Consider the following 21398-nt stretch of genomic DNA (forward strand, 5'->3'; position numbering starts at 1 on the left):
CCCGGATAGATTAGCCCCGCCTTGTCAAAGACCTCCTGCTTTCTGATTGAATTCTAGTTTCGTTCGCTCCTGTTCCCCCGTCCTGATTGGCTCGTGTCGTCCGTCCGTCCCCGACATACACCGAAGCTTCCAATTGGATAAAAAATGGGATATGGTTATATTTCGTTCCCGCCCTTTCGCTGGCGGCGTCCGACTGTGCGGCTACTTCCCGCTTGTCGAAGGAGGTGATTGGCTGGGGTGGAACAAACTCGCTGTTCGATTGGAAAAGTTGGTGTTCCAGAGGGCGGGGTACTGAAGCTCATGGTTGTCCTCGGAAACCATCATGGCGGCGGTACCTTTGCGGGATCGGCTGAGCTTCTTGAGTCGGGTATAGCCGGGATAATGCGATACTGAGTAGCACGTGTGGGGGATGACGGCCGAGGGTACCCTGTTGTCAAGGGGACTCTGTGGGAGGGTGGGTGTCGCTACGGCGGTTGAGGCCCACTGTTTTCTCCCGAGTAGGTGGCACGCTTTGGTTCTTTTGACAGCTCAGTACTTTGGAAACGCGTGTGGGGGCTTGCCATGAAAGGGCCAGTTTATACATGCATGGGAAATAAAAGGTGACACTCCTCCTGAACTGTCCCACTTGTAGGGTTTAGGTGCGGGGTTTATACGTTTGAATGCTGCTCCATCGATAAGCTCCCGGCACGAAGAAAACCAGCATCCCAGAGGAAAAACTAGGCAGCGCCCTTCTGCCTGACACACTACTTTTCTTAGAGAAGTATATATATATATATATATATGGGAGCATTCAACATACAATATTAGCTGACACACTTGATTTAGAATTGGATTTATTATTTTTGTATAAAAATGCGACATGCTTTGAGGCAGAGCCCCAAAATCTGTATGTCCCATATTAACAAGATATTTTGGCTAACATGGGTGAGTCTATGCCTTGATATTAATATCCATCATGCTAGTGGCTTACAATGCTGTAATACTGCCAGTTAGCCTGAAATTGACATGGATATTCTTGTGGAGGCTTGCTGTAAAATCCTCAATTCAGGTGATATGGCAAACAAGACTTGATGCTGGATCCTTGCCTCAGTAAGAAGACAAAAGATTGATTGCATCAATCCTTTGCCACACCATAAAATTGCATCTGGGGGTAGATGTATGGCAGGGACAACAGTCCATAAAAGCCACAAGTGATGAAGAGCAAAGTTCAGCACATCCTTTTTAGCACTTCCCAGGTCATGAGATGGCAATTATCTTAAAATACAGGTTTTATCAGCTCCCTCAAAGAGAACAGGAGGTGGTTCTGTGTTGTGTCAACAATCAGTCAATACACAGGAAATGCAGATGGGACTAGTTCAGCTCTATTTGTCTCTGATTATGACCCTTGAGTGGAATTGCCTGGTAGGCATTGGGAAGCTATGGGTGTGTGTGATTTGTCTCCTACCAGGTATTTGGAGACTGGTCATGCTCCTTTATCTTTCTTTTGAGCAAAGGAGATGCAGATTAAAATCTGCGAGCTATATCAGATGTTGGAGCTGTGGGTTTGTAGAAAAAAGGAACAGACCTCCTCAGTAGCGTCTATAGAAAGGGCAATTGGTGCCTTTTCATGATGTACCACATTCTGTGACTAGTGGTGCTTCCTGACAAAGCTGTTTTGTGCAATCGGGCTGCCTCATTCAGAGAATTTTACAGGGAGTTCAGATGTCATTGTCTCCACTTGTAGCACTCTTGCATTTTCCCTCTGCTTCTTTTGTCTTCAATAATAATAATAATAATAATACAGAACAAAACTTAAGTAGGAAAAGATGAAATAACTGCACAATGTCTTTTGGTTGGTATTAGTCGGAGCTGCCTGTTTGGAAGTACCCTAAGTGACTTTTCTTTGGTGTGTGTTATGTTTCAGCTACCCACTCTAATCAAAGGCACCTCAGATGATGAAGTCCCATGCCCAGGGTACCTGTTTGAAGATATTACCAGTATCCTTTAGTCTCTGGAAGAGTTGGCCACTATATGTATGGTCTGATCAGAGGGTTCTTTTGGTCACCATGACGCTTTTCCTAGGAAGAACAAAAGCTAATGGTTAGAGCAGAGGCCTGGTGATTCAGATTTCAGTTCATCAGATTTAAGCATAAGTTAACTTTAGCCAAATTGCTTGCATTTTTTTTGCCTGAGGGGTGATAGCTGGGTGACCTGATATGAAAACTAAAACATAGATAAGAACAATTTTTATTAAATTACACAGGTTCCATTTAGACCCATGCATTTCCCCAGCCATATTTTTCCAAATACACCCTACATTTCTCCAATAATTTCCCCACACATTAAACACAAAATATATTTCTAGCAAATGATTGTGGGAGATCTGTATATAAATAGTTTTTTAAAAAAATTAAAGCACTCTTTTGCTATATATTAAGAACAAATTACAGAGCATTTCTTATTCTGCTGAAGGAGGGTACAAGTTAAGTCACAGTGTGGCATCAGCAATGGCAGAAACATGGCACTTGACCAGGGACTGGCGTGATTGTTTTGGTGATCAACTCCTTTGCTCTGCTGACTCTTTAACCCAATAAACTTCCAGAAATCTCTCATGAGTCAGCAGGAAGCAGTCACTGTCTCCTTGAGTACCTCCTCAATCGCCTTCAGAACAACTCATGCCACGTCAAGCTGAAGGTAAAGTGTGACAAAGGAGAATTGTGAAAAATTTGGGTTGTTCCATAGAGCAGACACCCTTAAATCTTGAGACATCCCTCTCCCCACTTCTAAGTGGATTTCCAGTGCTTTCAGTCATGTACTCATAATCTCAGCCAAGCCTTTCCTGCATTCTCAGGTGCTCAAGATCCTAGTATACATGTGCAACCATGGCTCTTCACACTTCCTTCAGCAGCTCAAGCGGAATTGTTCCTTCATTCAGGAAGCCACAGGTAGGCCAAAGTGGAGGGGTGTGGTGGCCTTACTACTAAGCAAGGATAATTGGGTCATGTCCTCATAATACTTCCTAATTATGTTACATAATGTTCATATAGTACTTTAGAGTGTCTGCAGTGCTACACATAAACTATTTCTATAATACTTACAGCAAACCTATAAGTTAAGAGTAATATAACAGTATTGTTCTCATATATTGCAAATGTGATATCTGACACTGAGAGAATAGCTGTTTGCCTATGGCTACTTAAGGTGCAATTCTATGCATGTTTAGACAGACTTGTTTAAGATTGTGCATAAGATTGTGCCCTTACTGAGTTTGTGGCAGAGTTTGAAGTGAAGACTTCTTAATTCACAGCTGGATTTCTAAGGCTGCAACCCCGTACCCACTTAACTGGGAGTAAGACTCAGTGAACTCAGTGGAACTTATTTCTGAGTAGACATGTCTAGGATCGCACTGTCAGCCATTGTGCCACACCAGAAGAAATGGAGACAGCGGGACTCCATCTTCCCCTCTCCAAACGTGTCATGCAGCCTCTAGTGGCTGTCTAAGAGAGCAAAAGATGCAGGAATTGTCTGCAAATGGTTCTATTGTTCAGCATTAAAACAGGTTTTTGATCTCTCAGTGAAATAAAGCCATCAGTTATGTAAAAGTTCCAATTCTCCCCTGTAGAAAGCAAGTTCCAGAATGGATTGCCGTCTATTGCTTTTCTTTTTGGCTATAAACCTTGGAAAGCAAAGGCGGAGGCAAGGACTTCTGATTTCTCTGAGCTTTTTGCATGGGGAGCCAAATTTCTGGTGCTCTTGTTTGTTCTTGATGGAGAACTGAAGCCTACAATACTGACCTGGGTTAGGCTGAGATTTGTCCCTAATAGGATGGGAATGGTTCTGTTGAGGACTCTATCCAGGGATACAGGCACAGTTCTGTGGCTGTTGGTTGTTTTAGTGCTGCCGCTGTTTCTTTCTTGTTTGTCCATGAAGAACCATAAGATGATAAAAGTGTGACCAGGCCATATTCAGAATATGTATTCCCAGAAAGCAGCATGGCATGTGTTTCTTTATGAAGTCAGCTTGGGATTTCTGCTTTAGTGGCAGGCAATGGAATGGCAGTGAGAGACAGAGCAAAAGGTCTTAACTGTAGTGGTGAGGAGGGATTTGGCTTTCTTTATTGCTAAGCCATTTAGCTTTCACAGATCTCTTCTGTCTTAGTGAGTTAGGGCTTTCTCCGCTGTGGCATCCCAGTTGTGGAATGAACTCCCCAGAGAGGTCCACCTGGCGCCTACACTGTACTCCTTTCGTCGCCAGCTGAAGACCTTTTTATTCTCTCAGTATTTTAACACTTAATTTTAACTTAAATTTAAATCATCATCATCAGTTTATTGTGCTAGCCGAAGGCCATGACAAATACATCCATAGAAAAGCATACAACTATAAAAGTACACAACAGTTTATTATTAGAATGTAAGCCTATGCGGCAGGGCCTTGCTATTTACTGTTTTACTCTGTACAGCACCATGTGCATTGATGGTGCTATATAAATAAATTATAATAATAATAATATAATAAAATAACCAAGAAAACCATACAGACAAGCTTAAATTTACTGTGACTAAAGCTCTCATTTCGCTCAGCACTCTGAGTCTCCGTGGCAGTTTATAGCAATTTTATCTAGTTCTCTCTTCCTAATCTTTTTCGCTGCCAGTGCAAACAGGGCCACTTTATGAGTGACATAACTGTTGGTATCACTAAGGAGGAAGAGAACTGTTTCTGCTTGGGCATTCATGCCTCCATATGTCAGCAGTGGTTTCAGGAGTCTCTCTCTTGGGTCCCTATACAGAGGGCAAGTTAACAAATAGTGTGCTATGTCTTCCACTTGTTGTTGACCACAGATACATAATCTCGATTCAAATGGTACCTTGTGGTAGCGTCCATCCAGCACTGCAGTTGGCATCACTTGAAACCTCAATTCAATGAAAGCATTTCTCAGGGGCAGTGGCCTCAGTTTGGACAGATAACATGCTCTATAGTGTTCTGTTTTTAGAAGAGGGAACCACTGAGAGAATTTAGAATTTTTAATAAGTTGCAGGTCCCTCCTGGAATCTACCCCAAAACACCAATCCCTTAGTTGCTTCTTATCCATGTTTAGAGCAAACTTCAATTCAGGGAGATGATAACTATACAGGAGCTTTTGGAATATTGCCATCCAATGACAATTGTTATCCATTTCTAGAAAACACTTAGTAGGAAGACGCTCATTTTGCAAGATGGCGATTCGTTTAAAATATTTTAGCTGCGCACTCTCAATTCTTGCCCTAACTGAAGGACTACCAGCTTCTGTGCGCAAAAAAGCTGCAGGGGTACCAGATGGAAGAGAGAAAAGTTTTCGAAGGAAGTTGTTCTGCACAATCTCCAAGGCTTCGGTCGTGGTGTTGTCAGACCCCCAGATTTCAGACCCATAAAGCAGCTGCGTTATTACTTTGGTGTTAAAGATTTTTAGGGCAGGTTCGATCAACTGTCCCCCTTTATTATAATAAAACTTCATTAGAGCCCCTATAGTTTTTTGTGCTTTCAATTTTGCTGCCTCCCTGTGCCCTTTACACGAGAGGGACTCACTAAAGAGAATGCCCAGATATTTAAATTTTACTGTTCTAACTCTGTATTTTAATCTTATATCAATTTTGCTGCGTGGTTTTATCCTGGTTGTGCTTTTTATACTGTATTTTGTATTTGTGCTTTTAACATGTTGGATGTTTTATTATGGTTTTAATTTTTGTGAACCGCCCAGAGAGCTTCGGCCATTGGGCGGTATAAAAATGTAATAAATAAAACTAATTACTTTCCTCATTGGCTGATGCTTCTGCCTTGGCACTGAAAAGGAAACACAAACAATAGAAGGGAAAATATGATTCCCAACAATTGCGCCCATGTATCTCTTGGATGAAAGAATTTCTCCTGTTGCCTTCAATTGTGATGGGTGACCGTTTTTAATGTACCAACTATAGCCCACTGTAGTTCATTTTAAAACAGATCCACAGCATAGTTTCTGAAAAGCCAGTACATGTTACTTCAACTTGCTGGGGCTTTTTTTGCCCCACTGAATATGGAGCTATGATTTATTGTCCTTTTTACTCATTACTAAAGTCAGTGCTGAAATGGCCAGTTACTTGTACAGGTGTTTCCTTGCATCACGTGAATTTTTTGGACACTTGTCATATAACTATTACTTTTTTGGACATTTGTCATATAATTATTACTTTTCCTCTGGGCGATTCCTCGGTACTTGGCAGTGGAGAATGTTGCATAGGCCATTTTTCTGTTCGCTGAGAAACGGTGAGATTCATCTGCTTCTTTTGGTACAGTTATTGGTCTGGAGATTCTTTGAGGGAGTGAGCCCCAAGACGTCCAACTACTGCACTTGTCTAGGACATCTAGAGATGAGCCCCTTAGCTTGCCTCACCCTCTCCCCTCCTCTTCCTTCTAGTTTTTGCAGGGCCTCCTGATCCTCTCCATGGCAACAGCTTGTACCAGAAGGTACGGATGACCGCACAGGTGAGTCACAAGTCCCAGTCATGAGACATGGATGGATTCTGGAAGCCTACCATGTGGAAGGGCTTTCTTCCTGGCCTGTTCATTTCAGTTTACTTACTACTTTCCCTTATAGGACCTGGCAAGCACCTTATTTTCAGATACCTTGTTGCCCCAGCCTGCTATTCAGCCACCTAAAGAGCTACCTTCAACAGGTAACCCATTACTGTTTAGGTGAGAACAGAGTTCCAGTCTAAAGCCAGACCCCTTAGATCAAGGGTGGGCAACATGTGGGCCATGAGCAGCAGCAGCCGGCCTCTGGTGTGATCCCCACAGGGTGCTGGCAAAAAAAAATCAGTGGCAGCAATTAATGTTTCCTCTTCTCACCTGAATGAAATTGTATCTGAATGCTGGTAAGGGGGCAGCCACTGATGAAGGGTGAAGGCGTGGCTATAAGGTTGGATTGTCTGTAGCATCATCATACTGGTTGCACTCTTCATTTATGCCCCCTTCATGCTTCTCTCCCTAGGAATGGGCACCAAGTCCAGCCCTCATGGCTCACTCCAAGGCTTTGGTTTTGAACAAAGCAGTTCCAGTAAGTATGGGGTTCAGGGGTCTGAGTGGTATCACTTCTGTTTATGAGAGGCACCTCCAGTTCCTAGAACAAGGGCACCATTCACCTTACACACCAGCCTTCTGCTGCTTCAGCCTTGCTATTCATCAAGTTCTTAGCTTGTGGTCTAATGCTACCTGGTGGTTGCCAATAGCATTCATCATGACTTCAAAGCCACTCTGAGAATTTGAGTCGTAAGGGAAGCCAATGTATTCACGAGAGGGCAGTTGAGTTCTTGCAGCAAGGGTACTGAAGGGAGTTAACACAGTCCTTTCGCATCCCCTGTAGGCAAAGAGGATGAGAGAAGAGGTCGAGTGGTACCCTCCAAAGTTAGCCTAGTTGTGCTGCTTGGGAAATCAGTGAATTCAGCAGCCAAATACAACCCAGTACCTGTGGCATCCAAGCCTGGTGCAATCTGAAGCCCTTTCAGTTGCTTTAGACCAGGGATGTAGAATCTCAGGCCCGGGGACTACATCCAGCCCTCAGAAGGCCCCACCCCCTTTCCCCCAACCACTGATCGTTTGGTGGATTCCCAGGTTTTGCACAGTTTTCCCCCATTCTAAAAGGTTCCAGTGCTTCTCCGAAGGCTTCGTTACTGACAGTGAGAGCTTTATGCTAAAATAGGCTCGCATTTTTGGTATTGGCACCCTCCGAGAGCTTCTCTGAAATAGAATTTGGCCCTCGGGTTGAAAGATGTTCAACACCCCTCCCTTAGACTTTATTTCCCTCCTTGGGTGCCAGCCCTTATTTTCCCCAAATACAATGGCTGTGTTTTGATGTTCCCGTGCCCTGGGGTTTTCCAGTGTCTATGGACTAAGACGCTGCCATATGCAGGATCTGGATCAATGGCCTGCCTTTGTTGCCCTTCCAGCATCCAAGGGCAAAGCTCTGCTGGCCACCATCCAGAAAGCAGCTGAGGTGGTTGCCAATGCCATGCTCCCTGGTCAGGAGCTCACTAGTCCCCACCGTAGGGAGCTGAAGGATGATGCCTACGAGCCTGTGATGGCACCTTCTCCTGGCAAAAGTCCCCTCCTGCCTATGAAGTCGCCTTCTGCTGTATTGCGAAAGATGAGAGGTAATGGTATATTTTATGTTCAGAACTTATGGCGAAAACTTACAGAAAGGGTAGAGTTTATTTGCATTGCTGGGTGCATTATGGGAGGAATAAAAGCAGCCACTTCTGAGGTATAAGTGACCTAGTGGCTATCTTAACTGTACACAGTAATAATCTATTATTACTGTGTTCAGAATTCATGTTACTTGTAAGGATGTTTATCGTGCATCTTTAGCCCACATCTATCTGTGGGAATACTAGTGAGACTGACAAATGTCCGGCTGTGGGTTGTAGATTTTTTAATTTGGGGATACAGTGAGAGCAATGAGCAAATGCCTTCCCTGAACTTGATGGCTGAAAGTGATGGGTTTCGATTCTCTCTCACATTATTATTTTTCTGAAATTCTCTTGCAGTGAACCATCAACCGGGACAAGCAGGAGGTGGGTGGGAAGAGTTGGAGCAAAGCTCCCAGAATTCCTTACAGAACTGTGAGCTGAGCAGGACTTCTGATTCCTACAGCAAGTCGAGCAGTGACAACCACTCAGGTGCCATAGAGTCAGGAAGTGTTGCTGAAAGGTGAGAGAGGGGTAGAGAGCAGGTGGCTGGGCCTGGGCCTGACAGGGGTGGGCAGAAGGTAGATCTGACCTACTGGTAGATCTCTGGGTAATTTGCAGTAGATTGGCCAAGGTTTCTGGCTCCCAAGTAGCTTAACAATAACAGCAACAAAATTACTCTCCCCCCTCTTTGCCTCCTCCCCTGTCCTAAATTATATTGCTGAAATGAAGCACATTTGGAGTAAACAAGAGTGGATTTTTGCATGGAAAGATTGCGATCTCCATCCAGTTTTGGTACTGAAAAACAGGTGTGTTGGGTTTTGTTAACTGGTGCACCTGGGCACTTGCTTCAGAGCTGCCAGAAAATAACTAGGCACCTGAGGCGTACAATCCATACACTTAATTCTGTGTCTTTTGCACCAAGCTCCAGTTGATGGATCTCAGGGTTCTAGTGAAAAAGACCAGTAATCAAATAGATCCTGCAAGCCTGAAGTCTGTCTACTCCTGCTTTAGGATGTACCCATATGCAAGAACCTATGGTGGGGTAGGAGGGTGAAAAAGACTTATAAGCTCATTTCTCCCCACTATTTGTAGGCTGGAAGCTGAAAACCTTGGTGACTGCCTGCAAGAAGTGAACCTTGTCACCAAACTAACTGAGGGCTCCAAGGTCTTCCTGACACGTGAGGAGACCCAACACTTCATCAAGGAGTAAGAACAGTCTTCTTCGCCTTCTCCCAGGATGCTGCTTCGCCTTGCTCCTCCTCACTCTGCATTGCTCGAGAAGTATCCATGCGCAGGGCCCTTTCCCAACCTACCTGACTGTGCATCAGTTTTTGTAAATCTGTAACCTTGGCACTTGCCTTCAGGGCTGGCACATATTAGTTAGGCACCTGAGGCAGAAAATCCAAAATAAAATAAACGATTGACAACTTGCCACTTCATAACGGCACCCAAAATTTGCCCCCTTCGCTCCTGTCTCATTTTTATACAAAATCAGTGAGCAAGATTCCAGTTATGTAGAGCCCTTCTCATTTTTGGAGAGCTGTCTGTTGGTTGTGTCATATGATAATGGGCTCTCCCTGCACCCCCAAATGCCAGGGAGTAGGGAAGGTCCCGGAGAAGGCTGGCTTGGTCATTTCCCCTGTCTCACAAAATTTCTCCCTGCTCTTGTCCTGTTTGGTTGGTTCACTGTTGTCCCTCTCCATAGGTGTGGGCTGCTAAACTGTGAGGTGGTCTTGGCTCTGCTCAACCGAACCTTGAAGGACCCCAGTGAGTGCATCCGCATGGTGAGGGAACCCCTCAAGTCTTTGAGGAAACCTATATACAGCAGCAGTCTGGATTACTTCCATCTCCAAGTTGACGGCTGGGCGTAGCTGTCGCGGAACTGGCCCTGCTTATCCACATTTTGGGGGCTATCTTTTGGCTAACTGCTTTAGGCTGGATGCCTAGAGCTGTGATGGTGGATGTAGACCAAGGGCAGTCTGTGATTGTTCTGGTGATACTGTGGCATTATGAGAGCCCCACATTAGGGGCACCCCATTAGTACCAGCTGTACAAATTGGGCCCAGTGTGTAAATCCTTTCCCTTCCTAACCTTGCCCTTGTTTTCCCACAGAGGGCCATGTGTGCCATCTATTCCCTCATGTGTTCTGACTTGCTCTCCCATGATCAGATATTGGCCATTACCCAGCAACACTTGCAGGAGCTCAGCCAAGGGAGCCCTGGGTCTGTAGCCAACAAAGCAACAAAGGTAGGTCCTGTTTCTCTTACTTCCATCTTTGTATATCCAAATTATCAAGGCACAGCCCATCAGTCCCTTGCACTCTGCTGTGATGATGGATTTGCTATAGTCATGCTACTGGGCCTATGTTTGCTCCAAATACTGGCGGGATTGTGGTGATGAGCACACAGTGTGTGGCTTTGCATGTAGCTTTGTTTGGGCACCATGGCACTTCTTGTCCCGGAATAGAGTATCTCCCTTCTACTGCGTGTGCTCTGGAAGACCTTTCGCCTCCTTCTCTGGAGGAGCATGTAACTTAGATTCAGCTTATGCATACTCACTTTAATGGAGATGTTATGTGTGTATATGCTATACTGACTCAGGTCTGGCGCTACCATTAGGCCAACTAGGCAGCCACCGAGGGCACAGACCTCAGAGGGGTGCAGTACTGACCTTTAAGGGTCACAGTTTTATACAAATTAGCTGTTTTAAGAAAAAATGTAATAACTTTAGCAGTTTCAAGTTTTGTGCTTTTTATTTTTTCTACAAAACATCTGTTCTTAAAAATCAAAGTTGGCAAAAAAAAAAATTGGGGAGTGCAAGTAGCTCACCTTGCCTAGGGCGCAAAATAGTCTGACACCGGCCCTGTACTAAGAGACCACCTGAGATCAGGACACTTGTGATGTGAGTCCAAGTATTTGTCCAAAGTGAGTTGTCTGAGATCACCCAACACTATAGCACTGTTGAAAGTAAGCGGTGCGGACATGATCAGTGCCTTGATGGGAGACCACTGCTCATCTCACATTAGCCACTCTAAGCTTTCCAAGAATGAACAAGATGTTGGGTGTTTTACTGTGGTTTTAATTTTTGTGAACCGCCCAGAGAGCTTCGGCTATTGGGCGGTATAAATATGTAATAAATAAATAAATAAATAAATGTATGCATGGAAAATAAAGAATGCAGACAGTGAGCAGAGTGAAAGTGGAGGGGATGGAGATGTTTTCACAGAATTCTGGGTTGATGTCTGTATTGGGCCTTTGCCGGCTGATGGCTGCTTTTGTGGAAGGGGGAGCCTTCCTTTCCCTGGTACTACCACTCTTCTCATCGTTGGCACACTCTTTTCCCCCCCGTCTGCCCCACTTTCAACAGATCTTGCGTCAATTTGAAGCACTCTGCAGGAGCAATCCTACTTCCAAGGACTCCCCCCCAGTCACCACCCAAAGTGTCTCTGGCAAGGCCACATTCAAGCACACCGATGACCTGCTGACAAATCCAATGCCCTTTGCAGGAGAGAGTGTCCTCAAACCCATGAACCTGGCACCGCAGCCCTCCCTAGCACCTAATATGCTCACGAGTGATACATGCCTGTTAGAAGAACGGATGCTGGAATCGGGGTCCTGTGGCCAGCTTGATACCCTGTCACCTGGCCTCAACCATCAGCAGGCAGAATGTGAACTCCCAGACTCTCAACCCCAAGATGATCGGCCCCCAAGGGGTGATCCAGATGGCACAGTGTCCTTATTTGCGGGCATGGAGCTGGTAGCCCCTTCAAGCATGGCATTGGCGGTGGCTGCAACTGGGCAGGAATGCACTTCTCCAGCCCCACGGACAGCATCTTGCACTGGGAGCGCCAGGGATGGTGAGGACAACCAGGAGCTGTCTGCTTTCTCCTTCCTCCATTTGTAGCAGTTCCCTGTTGCAGTTTCAGCTGTGGAACAGCTAAGTTAGCATCAAACTGGCATATTTCCAGCTCTCACCAGGGTGGGGTTTTTGCATCCTACATGTTAAGCACCTGCCTCTAGTTAGGCAGCCTCAGTTGCTTGTCTGATCTGTTTTCCTTTTTGTTTAAGTTGTCATTCAGTCCTTAAAAGGTGCGGGGGGGCGGGGGGAGGGTGACATCCCTGACTACGCTTCTCTTCCTGTTGGGTCACCTGCAAGCATGCAAGAGAAGACTTGAAACCTCAATACCGACTTTTAATTTGATTGCTAGAAACGTTTCTTGTTGAACAAACACAGCACAAAACAGTAACAACATGGTCTGTTTTCATAGACACACATCACAATGGGCTCCTGTAGAAATATTTCCTTTACTCTTCCTTTCCACTTGTACTTGTTTTTTTTTAAAAAAAATTCTGTAGATTATATTATTCAGACTGTGGGCGTTACTAGACGAGGCTGTAGCGCGCGTTACCTTCGGCAGTCGTGTCGAGGCTTCTAGATGACGTTCACGACGATCCGTCGTTATCCTGGGGTGAAGCCTCTTTATCCCGACTTTAAAAAAGTGAGTTCAAGTGTGCCTTTTCCTGCCGGGCCGCGGTAATTCGGAGTACGTGTGGGAGGATGTGAGGTCAATGCGGTCCGCACTGGTCAGGAAAAGGCGTGCTAAGGGGAGTGGCCAGCGGCTTCGGTCAAGCCGCCTCTGCCATTTGCGCCCAGCCTGCCAGCTGGGGCAGCGCGGCGGAGCGACTTTTTTTTATTATTTCCACAGTGACAGTTAGCGCAGGACCGGAGGACCGGAAAAGTGGCTGGTGCGCTGCTGGGACATGTACGCCTGTTTTTTCTACTGCAACCTCTGTGTGGGTCAGTTTTCGGTAGGGGTGTGCATGGACTCCCCCGCTCCGCTTCACTTGCAGATCCGCGATTTTCAGATCGGGCCGCTTCGCCCCATCCCCGCTCCGCCCATTTCCGTTCCGCCCCGCTCGGAGCTCCGGATCCGGATCGGAGCTCCGTTTTTTCCCCCCATAGGGTTGCATTGAAAGCTAAAAAAGTAAACAATTTTTTTTCGGTTCAAGTTAGAAACCTCACGTTTGGCACCATGACACCTCATGGGGGTATACACACGCATGCCAAGTTTCAAGGCAATCCATCATCCCCTGATTTTGGGGGAATTTATGAAAATCGGGCACCCCATTCAGACCCCTTTCCATAGCTCCGTCAATTTGCACGTTAGAAACCTCAAACTCGCCACCATGAAAGCTTATCCAGGGATACATATGCACACCGAGACTCAAGGCAGTCCCATCATCCCCTGATTTTTGGGGAATTTATGAAAATCCAACACCCATTCACACCCCTTTCCAATAGCTCCGTCAATTTGCACGTTAAAAAAAAACCTCAAACTCACCACCATGACAGCTTATCCAGGGATACATACGCCGCACGCCGAGACTCAAGGCAGTCCCATCATCCCCTGTTTTTTGGCGGGGCTTAAACCTGCAGACCTCTCAATGGGGCCATTTCAAAGGAAATCCCAACATGCCATGAATTGGGTAGTATGAATCTTCTTCCACACTTGAAAAATGGATTTGGAACTTCCAAAACTCCAAGTGAGCGCAGGAAGGACTTCTCCCCCCTGAGTCAAAGCCAGACACACACAACATCCCTGCAAGGCGGGCAGGGGAGGAGAGAGGGAAGGCAGGCAGGCAGGCAGCAGACATTTCTGGGGGTATAAGGAAGTGAGCCAAGGATAAGCCAGTAATGCATATAAAATGGAATAAATAAATAAATAAATAAACGAAGGAGGGGTGGAATTAAAAGCAGCAGTGTTGCTGAATAAACAACAAGAAGAACTTTTTTAAAAAGGTTATATCTGTCTTTTACCAGTAATAGGGGGACGTGCCTGGGGGAGGGGGAAGCAGCTGCCAATTTGACTGGTCCTAGTAGTGACCAGTCTTTTAAGAAGCAAGGCTGTCAGTTCAACTCATGAAAGCCATTGCTCCACCACAACAGAAAAGTGGAACTGTCACTTCAACTCATGATAGGCATCGCTCCACCACTAAGAGAAGTCGACCGCTCACTTCAACTCATGATAGGCATTGCTCCACCAGGTTACTCTCTTTGGAAGGCTCTGATGGCCTTCCAAGTACAGGAGAGAGTGGGGGCACGTCCACAATGAGATGCCCTAGGGGAGCTCATCCCCTTGCACCACATCTTTTCAGTTGTTCCCCAAAGTTAGGGTGGGTAGCAGTGCTGTGTTTCTATCTCTTATTATTGGCTTAGTATATGATTTCACAGGTTGTGTTTGTGCATTTGGTGGGGCTACTGTTTTAAAAAACACTGGGAAAAGTCCGTTCAGACTAAGAAAGAGAAGTTTCCCAGAATCCCAAGTTACCCGTTTTGCCTATCCCCTCCTCCAACTTTGGGATCATGTGATCATGACCGGGAGTTGACTCTGCCCCTCAGCAATCGAAAAGGTAATCTTTTTCCCGCCTTTACCCTACTTTTTAAAAAATTCTAGCGCGCGACCCGCATGACGCAGAGAGGTGAGAGTAGTCTCAAAATGACCCCCATCCACGACTGTCTAAGCACAAGAATTTTCAGAACGATAGCTTAAAAAACAACCCAGTTATCCCCGATTCTTTTCCGCAATGCAATCCTATGGGCGAAAACCGCCGTTTGACCCGCGCTGTCCCTGTTTGTTGACCCGATTTTTAAAAAATTCTAGCGCGCGACCCGCACGAAACAGAGAGGTGAGAATAGTCTCAAAATGACCCCCATCCACGACTGTCTAAGCACAAGAACGATAGCTTCAAAAACAACCCAGTTATATATGGGCGAAATGTTTCAAGATGGCGATCGGAGCGGTCCGCCTGAAAAAGGAGCTCTGAAAAATGGTCGCTTCTCTTCGCCTTGCTTCTAGGGGTCCGCGGTCCGCTTCTACTCCGTCTCTGGGCAAGGCGGGGCAGGCCAATTCGCTCCTGCTTCTGCGCACATGCCTAGTTTTCGGAAAGCCGGGCATCCCACAGTCCGCCTTCATGGGGAGTTGGTGACTCCTCGCAGTGGGCAGCCACCGTGGCCGCATAATGGCGGTGCTGTACGCTGCCTGTTGGTGTGGGTACCAGGCTGGTAGAGGGCAGAGCTGTTTGTGAGCTGCTGCCATGGCTACGGCCAGATGTGGGTTGGCTCCTTGGGATGGGGCAGAGGGCACAGAGGCGGTCATCGGCGGCGACACCTCAGAGGCATGATGGGAGATGTAGGCACAGAGTGCCCATGCAGACAATTGACCTCGGGTCATATTACACCCGCCACGACCCCCATCAGGAAGTGACCGCATCAATGTTGACCCTCAACAGCACCAGCAGCACTTCAGCTGGCACTGGCACTGCCGCCAGTGACGGCTGTGCAAGTTTGCAGTCTTTCGGACTTGCGCAAACCGTGCGCCGAGCGGAAAAAAAAGCCGCGGCAATCAGGCCGGTGTGGCTGCGCAACCGTGCTCATGGCGGCAGCAGCACAACCGGCGCAAACTTCCGACACAAATCGAAGGCAGGTGTGGATGATGAGGCGTCACGGCTGAACGGGAAAATCCGCTTTCACCGCTCCTCAACGACGGAACACCCGGTAGGTCTAGCAAAGCCCTCCTTATTGTGACCTGGAACTTTGAAGGTCTTAAATGGCATTACCAACACACATGCACTTGTTTCCACTGAGCTAGTCAAGGAAGGAAAGCTATAGCAGAGAGAAGTTTCACAGTCAATACCTTTTGCAATCCTTAAAACTCTATCCAAACTTACTTCCGGAAGCCTCCTTCTGTTCACTATGTGAACAGGTGACTTCCTGACCTATCTGATCCCCCTGCAGCTTGAAACAGAGCTAACTCTCACAGTAAAATTTCTGTTCCCCCAATTCTCCTCCAATCATAAACAAGGAATCTTGTCATACTTTAAAGACTAACAAATTTATTCTGTCATGCATTTCCATGGACTGTAGCCTACTTCATCAGATGCAAGAATGTTTCATGTTATGCACAGTAGTTGAATTGAGATAAAGGATTTTTATCTCACTACATGTGTTAATTGGCTTACCCAGTGCCAAGGTGTTTGTGTTATCAGCAATAACAGCACTGTGAATGACCAAAGTTAATAATGTAATGATCGCTTTCTGTATTTAATTTTTCTTCTCGGCTTACTCATTAAAATTCTCTCTACCCCCCCCCCTCAAATCCCAACCATATGCACTATATATAAACCAAAAACTTTCCACAATATTCTGTGCATCAGATGAAGTGAGCATCCACAGACATTTATGCCAGAATAAATTGGCTAATCTTTAAGGTGTAACAAGACTTGTGTTGTTTTGTTGCGACTGACTAATATGGCTACCCCTCTGGAAGTTCCTCTAATAGAGAAGAGAAGAGCCAATGTTGCAGTGAGGCTCCGTATGTGCACGGGGCTTTATAGGTTGTATTTATTTATTTATTCATTCATTACATTTATATACTGTCCCATAACCGAAGCTCTCTTTTGTTTTTAACAAAAGTTAAAAACAGTAAACATTAAAGTATACAAAATTTAAAACCATCAAAAACATAAAAACAACTGTATAAAAACAGCAGTATCCATTTAAAAACAACAGTTCTGGGGTCCGTTAAAAACAAACTTAGTGTTGTTAAATGCTGTACTGGTAGCACTTACCTGCGAGCACTGTTCATTTAATCTTCTAGTGCACTTATCCTCTTGTTAAATTCCAGTCTGAACAGGTAAGCTCCCTGATGGGGATTATTAATAAACAAATAGAATATAACATAATACCCCACTGTAAATCAGTGGTGTTTCTACCCTTGGAGTTCTGTATTCGGTTCTTGTCTGCACGCATTCGCTAGATGGAGGGCTGCTTCATGCATATTCAGTCCTAGAAATTCTATGTGCTCCTTTGGGCACTTCACCACAGCTATGATGTAACATGACACAAGTTGTGCCTGCGTCTTATCTGATTCCCTGTTGCATGAGGAGGACTCTGTGTAGTTGGCAGTGAGGGGAATACCCTCTGTGCTTTCATATGTTGTAACTTTGAAAATTCCAGAATTCAGCTTTGGCACTAAAAAATAATGTCAGGAGTGCTGTGCTGTACCCTGGAACAAATTAAATCTTCTTGTATGATTCCTTAAACCATTATTAATATTAAATGCCAATATTGTTGAGACAAATGTATAGAACATAAGCACGCAACTGCTTGTAGGTATGATGCTCAAGTCATCTGCACCCAAAATGGCTCTAGAGCAGTCTTCCCCAATCTGGTGCCCTCCAGATGGCCGTGCTGGCTGGGATGGGCAGTCTACCACATCTGGAGGGGACCAGGGGGGAATCCACATGTCGTCCCGAGACCGCTTCTAAGCAACCCCAGTGCGACGTGAAAGCGATCGTGTAACTTGCCTTTGGAAGAGCTGAGGAAGAGGCGTCCTTCCTGCCGCCACCCACAGACCTCCTCGCCGGCTGGTGAGGAGAGCGCTGCTGAAGAAGGCGGGGTGGAGAGCGGAGGAAGCTCTCCACCCCGAGCTCTCCGTCCCAGGCGGCGAGGAGGTCTGTGGGTGGTGGCAGCAGCTCTTCCAAAGGCAAGTTACACGATCGCTTTCACTGGGGTCGCTTAGAAGAGGTCTCGGTACGACGTGTGGATTCCCCCCAGCTTGGAGGAGAGCCATTCCAAGGAGCCTCAGCCAAAATATTGACAGGCAGTTTAAAGTGGAATGAGTGGGTGGGTGAACAGAGTAGTGACATGGCTGCTGGTGTTGTCATAGGCTTCTTCCAATAGGTGACCACAACATTAATTTGGTTGCCCTTCACACAGAAACACACACCCCAGGTATGTTGCAACAGTCTTGCCTGCTGGGTCAAGGATAAATTCCCCGGCAACTCTCGTTAGCTATTTGATAAACAGTCGCTTACTGATAACAAGCACTAACTGTGGAGTCTTATGTAAATGGATTCATAGTAACAGCAGACTGCTCAGAGAAGTTGTGTGTCTGGAATCAGGGCCCTTAGATTTCAGTTTATGCAGGGAGTGGCATACTCTATTGGTGTGCTATCCTTTTAAAACAATCTAATCTATAGAGAGGCCAGGATTATCCTTGGTCTGCTTCCTTAAAATATTCACTGAACAAAACATCAAATGCTCTAGATCCACAGAGCGCCATTAGTAGCTGCGGATCGTTTTACAATGTAAGATGTTGAGGATCGTTTTACAGTGTAAGAAATTTTGAATGTCTCCCATTGTGGGTCAGTGACATGCTTGATTTCTGTGGCAAAGAAAAAATTACCTAAAACACACAGGATGCTTCTGAGATCTTCACCTCCAGATGGCAGAAGTTTCTATGTCTCTTCGGGCAGTAATTTATCCAGTAACATCTTATCCCCTGGAACCAGGTGGTTATCTTCTCTCTCCTCTGCCTACCTGCTTTTCCCCCCCTAGCAGCCTCCTAAATTTTTCCTCTCCTCTTTGTTTAATGGGCTGGCATGGGTGGGGAGTGGGGAATTACTTTGCTACTGTTTGCTAGTTATCTACAAAATCAATAAAAGCCAACATAATATTCATAGTGAACTCACTGTCACAGGCCAGGTGCTGAACTAGATGGACCATTGGGTCAGTCTTGCGTAGTGGCTGTTAACATAGAACTGGAATTATTTTAGCAAGGTCCCTCTTCTTAATTTAGGACTAAGAAGAGGATGGTTATTTCTAGGCAGAAGAAACATCGCTTTAGGAAATGTGATCACTTGAGCATGTCAGGCAAGTCTGAATCCATATGTGAAACAGTAAAGGTCTCTTTGTTCTGCCACTTTAATCTGAGGAAGATTTGTTTCTCTTTACCTTTGATGCTGGAGCTGCCTGCTCTTAAAATACTTCTTGTTCCTCTGAGACGACAAAATCCTTTTTGGAAATAACACCCCTTTCACAGCAAGACTGAAGTGAAACTGCTTAGATGGAATCTGCCTTGTACTCAAGGTGCTGCCCTGTTATTAATTGTGCTATGCTGTACTTGTTCATTTTTTCTGGGAAATGAATATGTAACTGATACATATTATTTCCTAGTTCAATCAGGACCTTCAATTCCGCTGCCCTGGAGCAAGCAAGAAACAGACAAGCAGCAACCTGATCCTAGCCATGTTTACTCAAAAGTAAACCCCACTGAGTATTGTTGGGCTTTTTTCCAAATAAGTGTGTATCAGATTGCAGCTATAATATTCCCTCTGCTCAACTTGATCTAGCAATGACTCTGATGGTTTGGGCCTATTCATCCCACCTGAATCTAGTCTTTTGTCTGTGTCACTGCAGACTGCAATATGGTCCCCATTTTGATGTTTATCTTCTGTTTTCACTCTTTTGCTCTTAAGACTGCTCTAACTACCCTTGCTTGACAGAGCTGCTCCTTCACTTGATGCAGGAGATGCATTTGTATATATTGTCTTATAAGAACTCATAAACAAGTCTATTAAAACCAAGAGACTTAAGTACACATACATCTGCATAGGATTGATGATATAATTCTGTATAACACAAGCAATTGATTGTACAGTACATTGTAGCTGAGTGCACATGCTAGCTCCAGGATGAACAGTGTGTTCAGTCCTGTTGGTATGAAAAGTGTTCTGCCCTGTGCTCAAACAGAGTGTGAATTAGGACAATAAATCCCCTTATTGCTGTTCCATAAACATGAATGCCCTTTGCATATAGATGTTGCAAGGGAACTGGCAGTGTAGAGGAAAAGTAAAGTTTGTTTAAAACCAGGTGTGGATGTGCATCCTCCAAATGTAAGAGAGAGGGATGGAAATCATGGCAATATTGGTGAGAAGAGCGAGGCAGGGGAAGAGGGCCTTGAGTCTTTGGACAGGTATGAAGTGCTATGGAAAACCACTGGAAGGATCTCCTTAAGAGTTCTTACATTCTGATTTCAGTCATTGACTTCCAGTTTTCATGCTTACTTTTTGAAGCCCTGAGGACTAGTGTAGGGTTGTTGTTGTTCTTCTTCTTATAGTAAGCTCATGAATCTAATGGAGGCCCTAGAGCAGGACTAGGGAATGTGTGGCCCTCCAGATTTTGTTGGACTGCAACTCCCATCATTCTTAGCATAGCTAGTGGTGAGGGCTGATGGGAATTGCAATTCGAGCCACATGTTCCAAATTCCTAGTTTAAACAAAGCAAGCATTCTGTTATATAGCCTTGATATGAATATGAGAAGAGGTCACTGAACCAAAGCAGCCCCCATCACTGGCTTGCCAGAGGCACTATGCATGAATTTTACATTCTGTGAAGCTGGTGTTTAGAATGGATATTTTAAAGAACTATATTGAATGCTTCTCTGTACATAGAAAATAACATGTCAGAGAGAAAGCTAGACTAGAAATCCTTCTAGTTCTCTAAGCCTATGATCCTATACCTATTTACTTGGGAGTAAACTCCATGGAAAACAGCAACCCTTGTTTCTGAGTAGAGGTGCATAGGATCATAGTGTACATTTCAGATTGTTTTTGTATGGGAGAGCATTTAATCATGTGAGCTCCTTGCCTGCAGCCTAAAGTTATATAGCCCAAACCCAGGTTTGCCAACCTGGTGAGAAATAAGCCAGTATAAATCTAACTTTAGGAAAGTCATCCAATCATGCTCTCATATATTTTCCCCACAATACATAAATTGAGTATCCTTTCCCATTAGTACTGGGATGAGCCTTCACAGAGATATTCCAGTCTCAGTCAGTGGTATACTGCATAACTGGGCTATGGAAAATATCCCTCACATCATTTGTCTCTAGCATGGCTGCAGTAGTTCTAGGATTGCCTGGGGATCAAGAAACCACAACAGTCTTCATCAAAAGAAAGAAGCAGGTGATGCTGCCTTAAATGGATATGTATTGCTATAGCAGAATGAGTCATTTGGGTCATGCTTTAGCCTTATGTTTCAAGAACAGCCATAACAAGCAAACAGAAAGAGTATGTTATTTGTAACTTGCATTGTTTTCAATGGAGCCCAGCCATGTGTATTGGCATTTGCAGCTCCCATTCTTTCCTTTGGACAGTTGGATAACTCCCATGGGTTCCAATGGGCAGTCTTGTCCTTCGCCTTAGTTACCTCTCAGCTGAGTTGATTACCATGAAATATGAAGCAATGATGGAATCAAAGAAGGACCGGACTCAGCCAAGTGGGGACGTCCTAATGTTACAGGATGATCACTAAGTGGTGGAGGGGGATTGTCCTGAATCCTGAAAGAGGGATGATGATGATGATGATAATAATAATAAT

General features: G+C 45.2%; 1 protein-coding gene across 1 annotated transcript; it reads left to right on the forward strand.

Annotated features, from left to right (window-relative positions):
* The first annotated feature begins 309 nt into the window (after nucleotides 1-309).
* Nucleotides 310-12493, forward strand: TEPSIN (TEPSIN adaptor related protein complex 4 accessory protein). The gene is made up of 13 exons (XM_063123190.1): nucleotides 310-367; nucleotides 1904-1976; nucleotides 2582-2673; nucleotides 2831-2924; nucleotides 6410-6477; nucleotides 6590-6668; nucleotides 6983-7048; nucleotides 7938-8141; nucleotides 8535-8697; nucleotides 9270-9383; nucleotides 9883-9961; nucleotides 10290-10424; nucleotides 11544-12493. Exons 1-13 carry the CDS (start codon nucleotides 323-325, stop codon nucleotides 12078-12080), a joined length of 1749 nt encoding a protein of 582 aa, XP_062979260.1. The 5' UTR covers nucleotides 310-322; the 3' UTR covers nucleotides 12081-12493.
* Nucleotides 12494-21398: the final 8905 nt, after the last annotated feature.

Source organism: Elgaria multicarinata, chromosome 3 (assembly GCF_023053635.1).
Source record: "Elgaria multicarinata webbii isolate HBS135686 ecotype San Diego chromosome 3, rElgMul1.1.pri, whole genome shotgun sequence".
Classification (NCBI taxonomy): domain Eukaryota; kingdom Metazoa; phylum Chordata; class Lepidosauria; order Squamata; family Anguidae; genus Elgaria; species Elgaria multicarinata.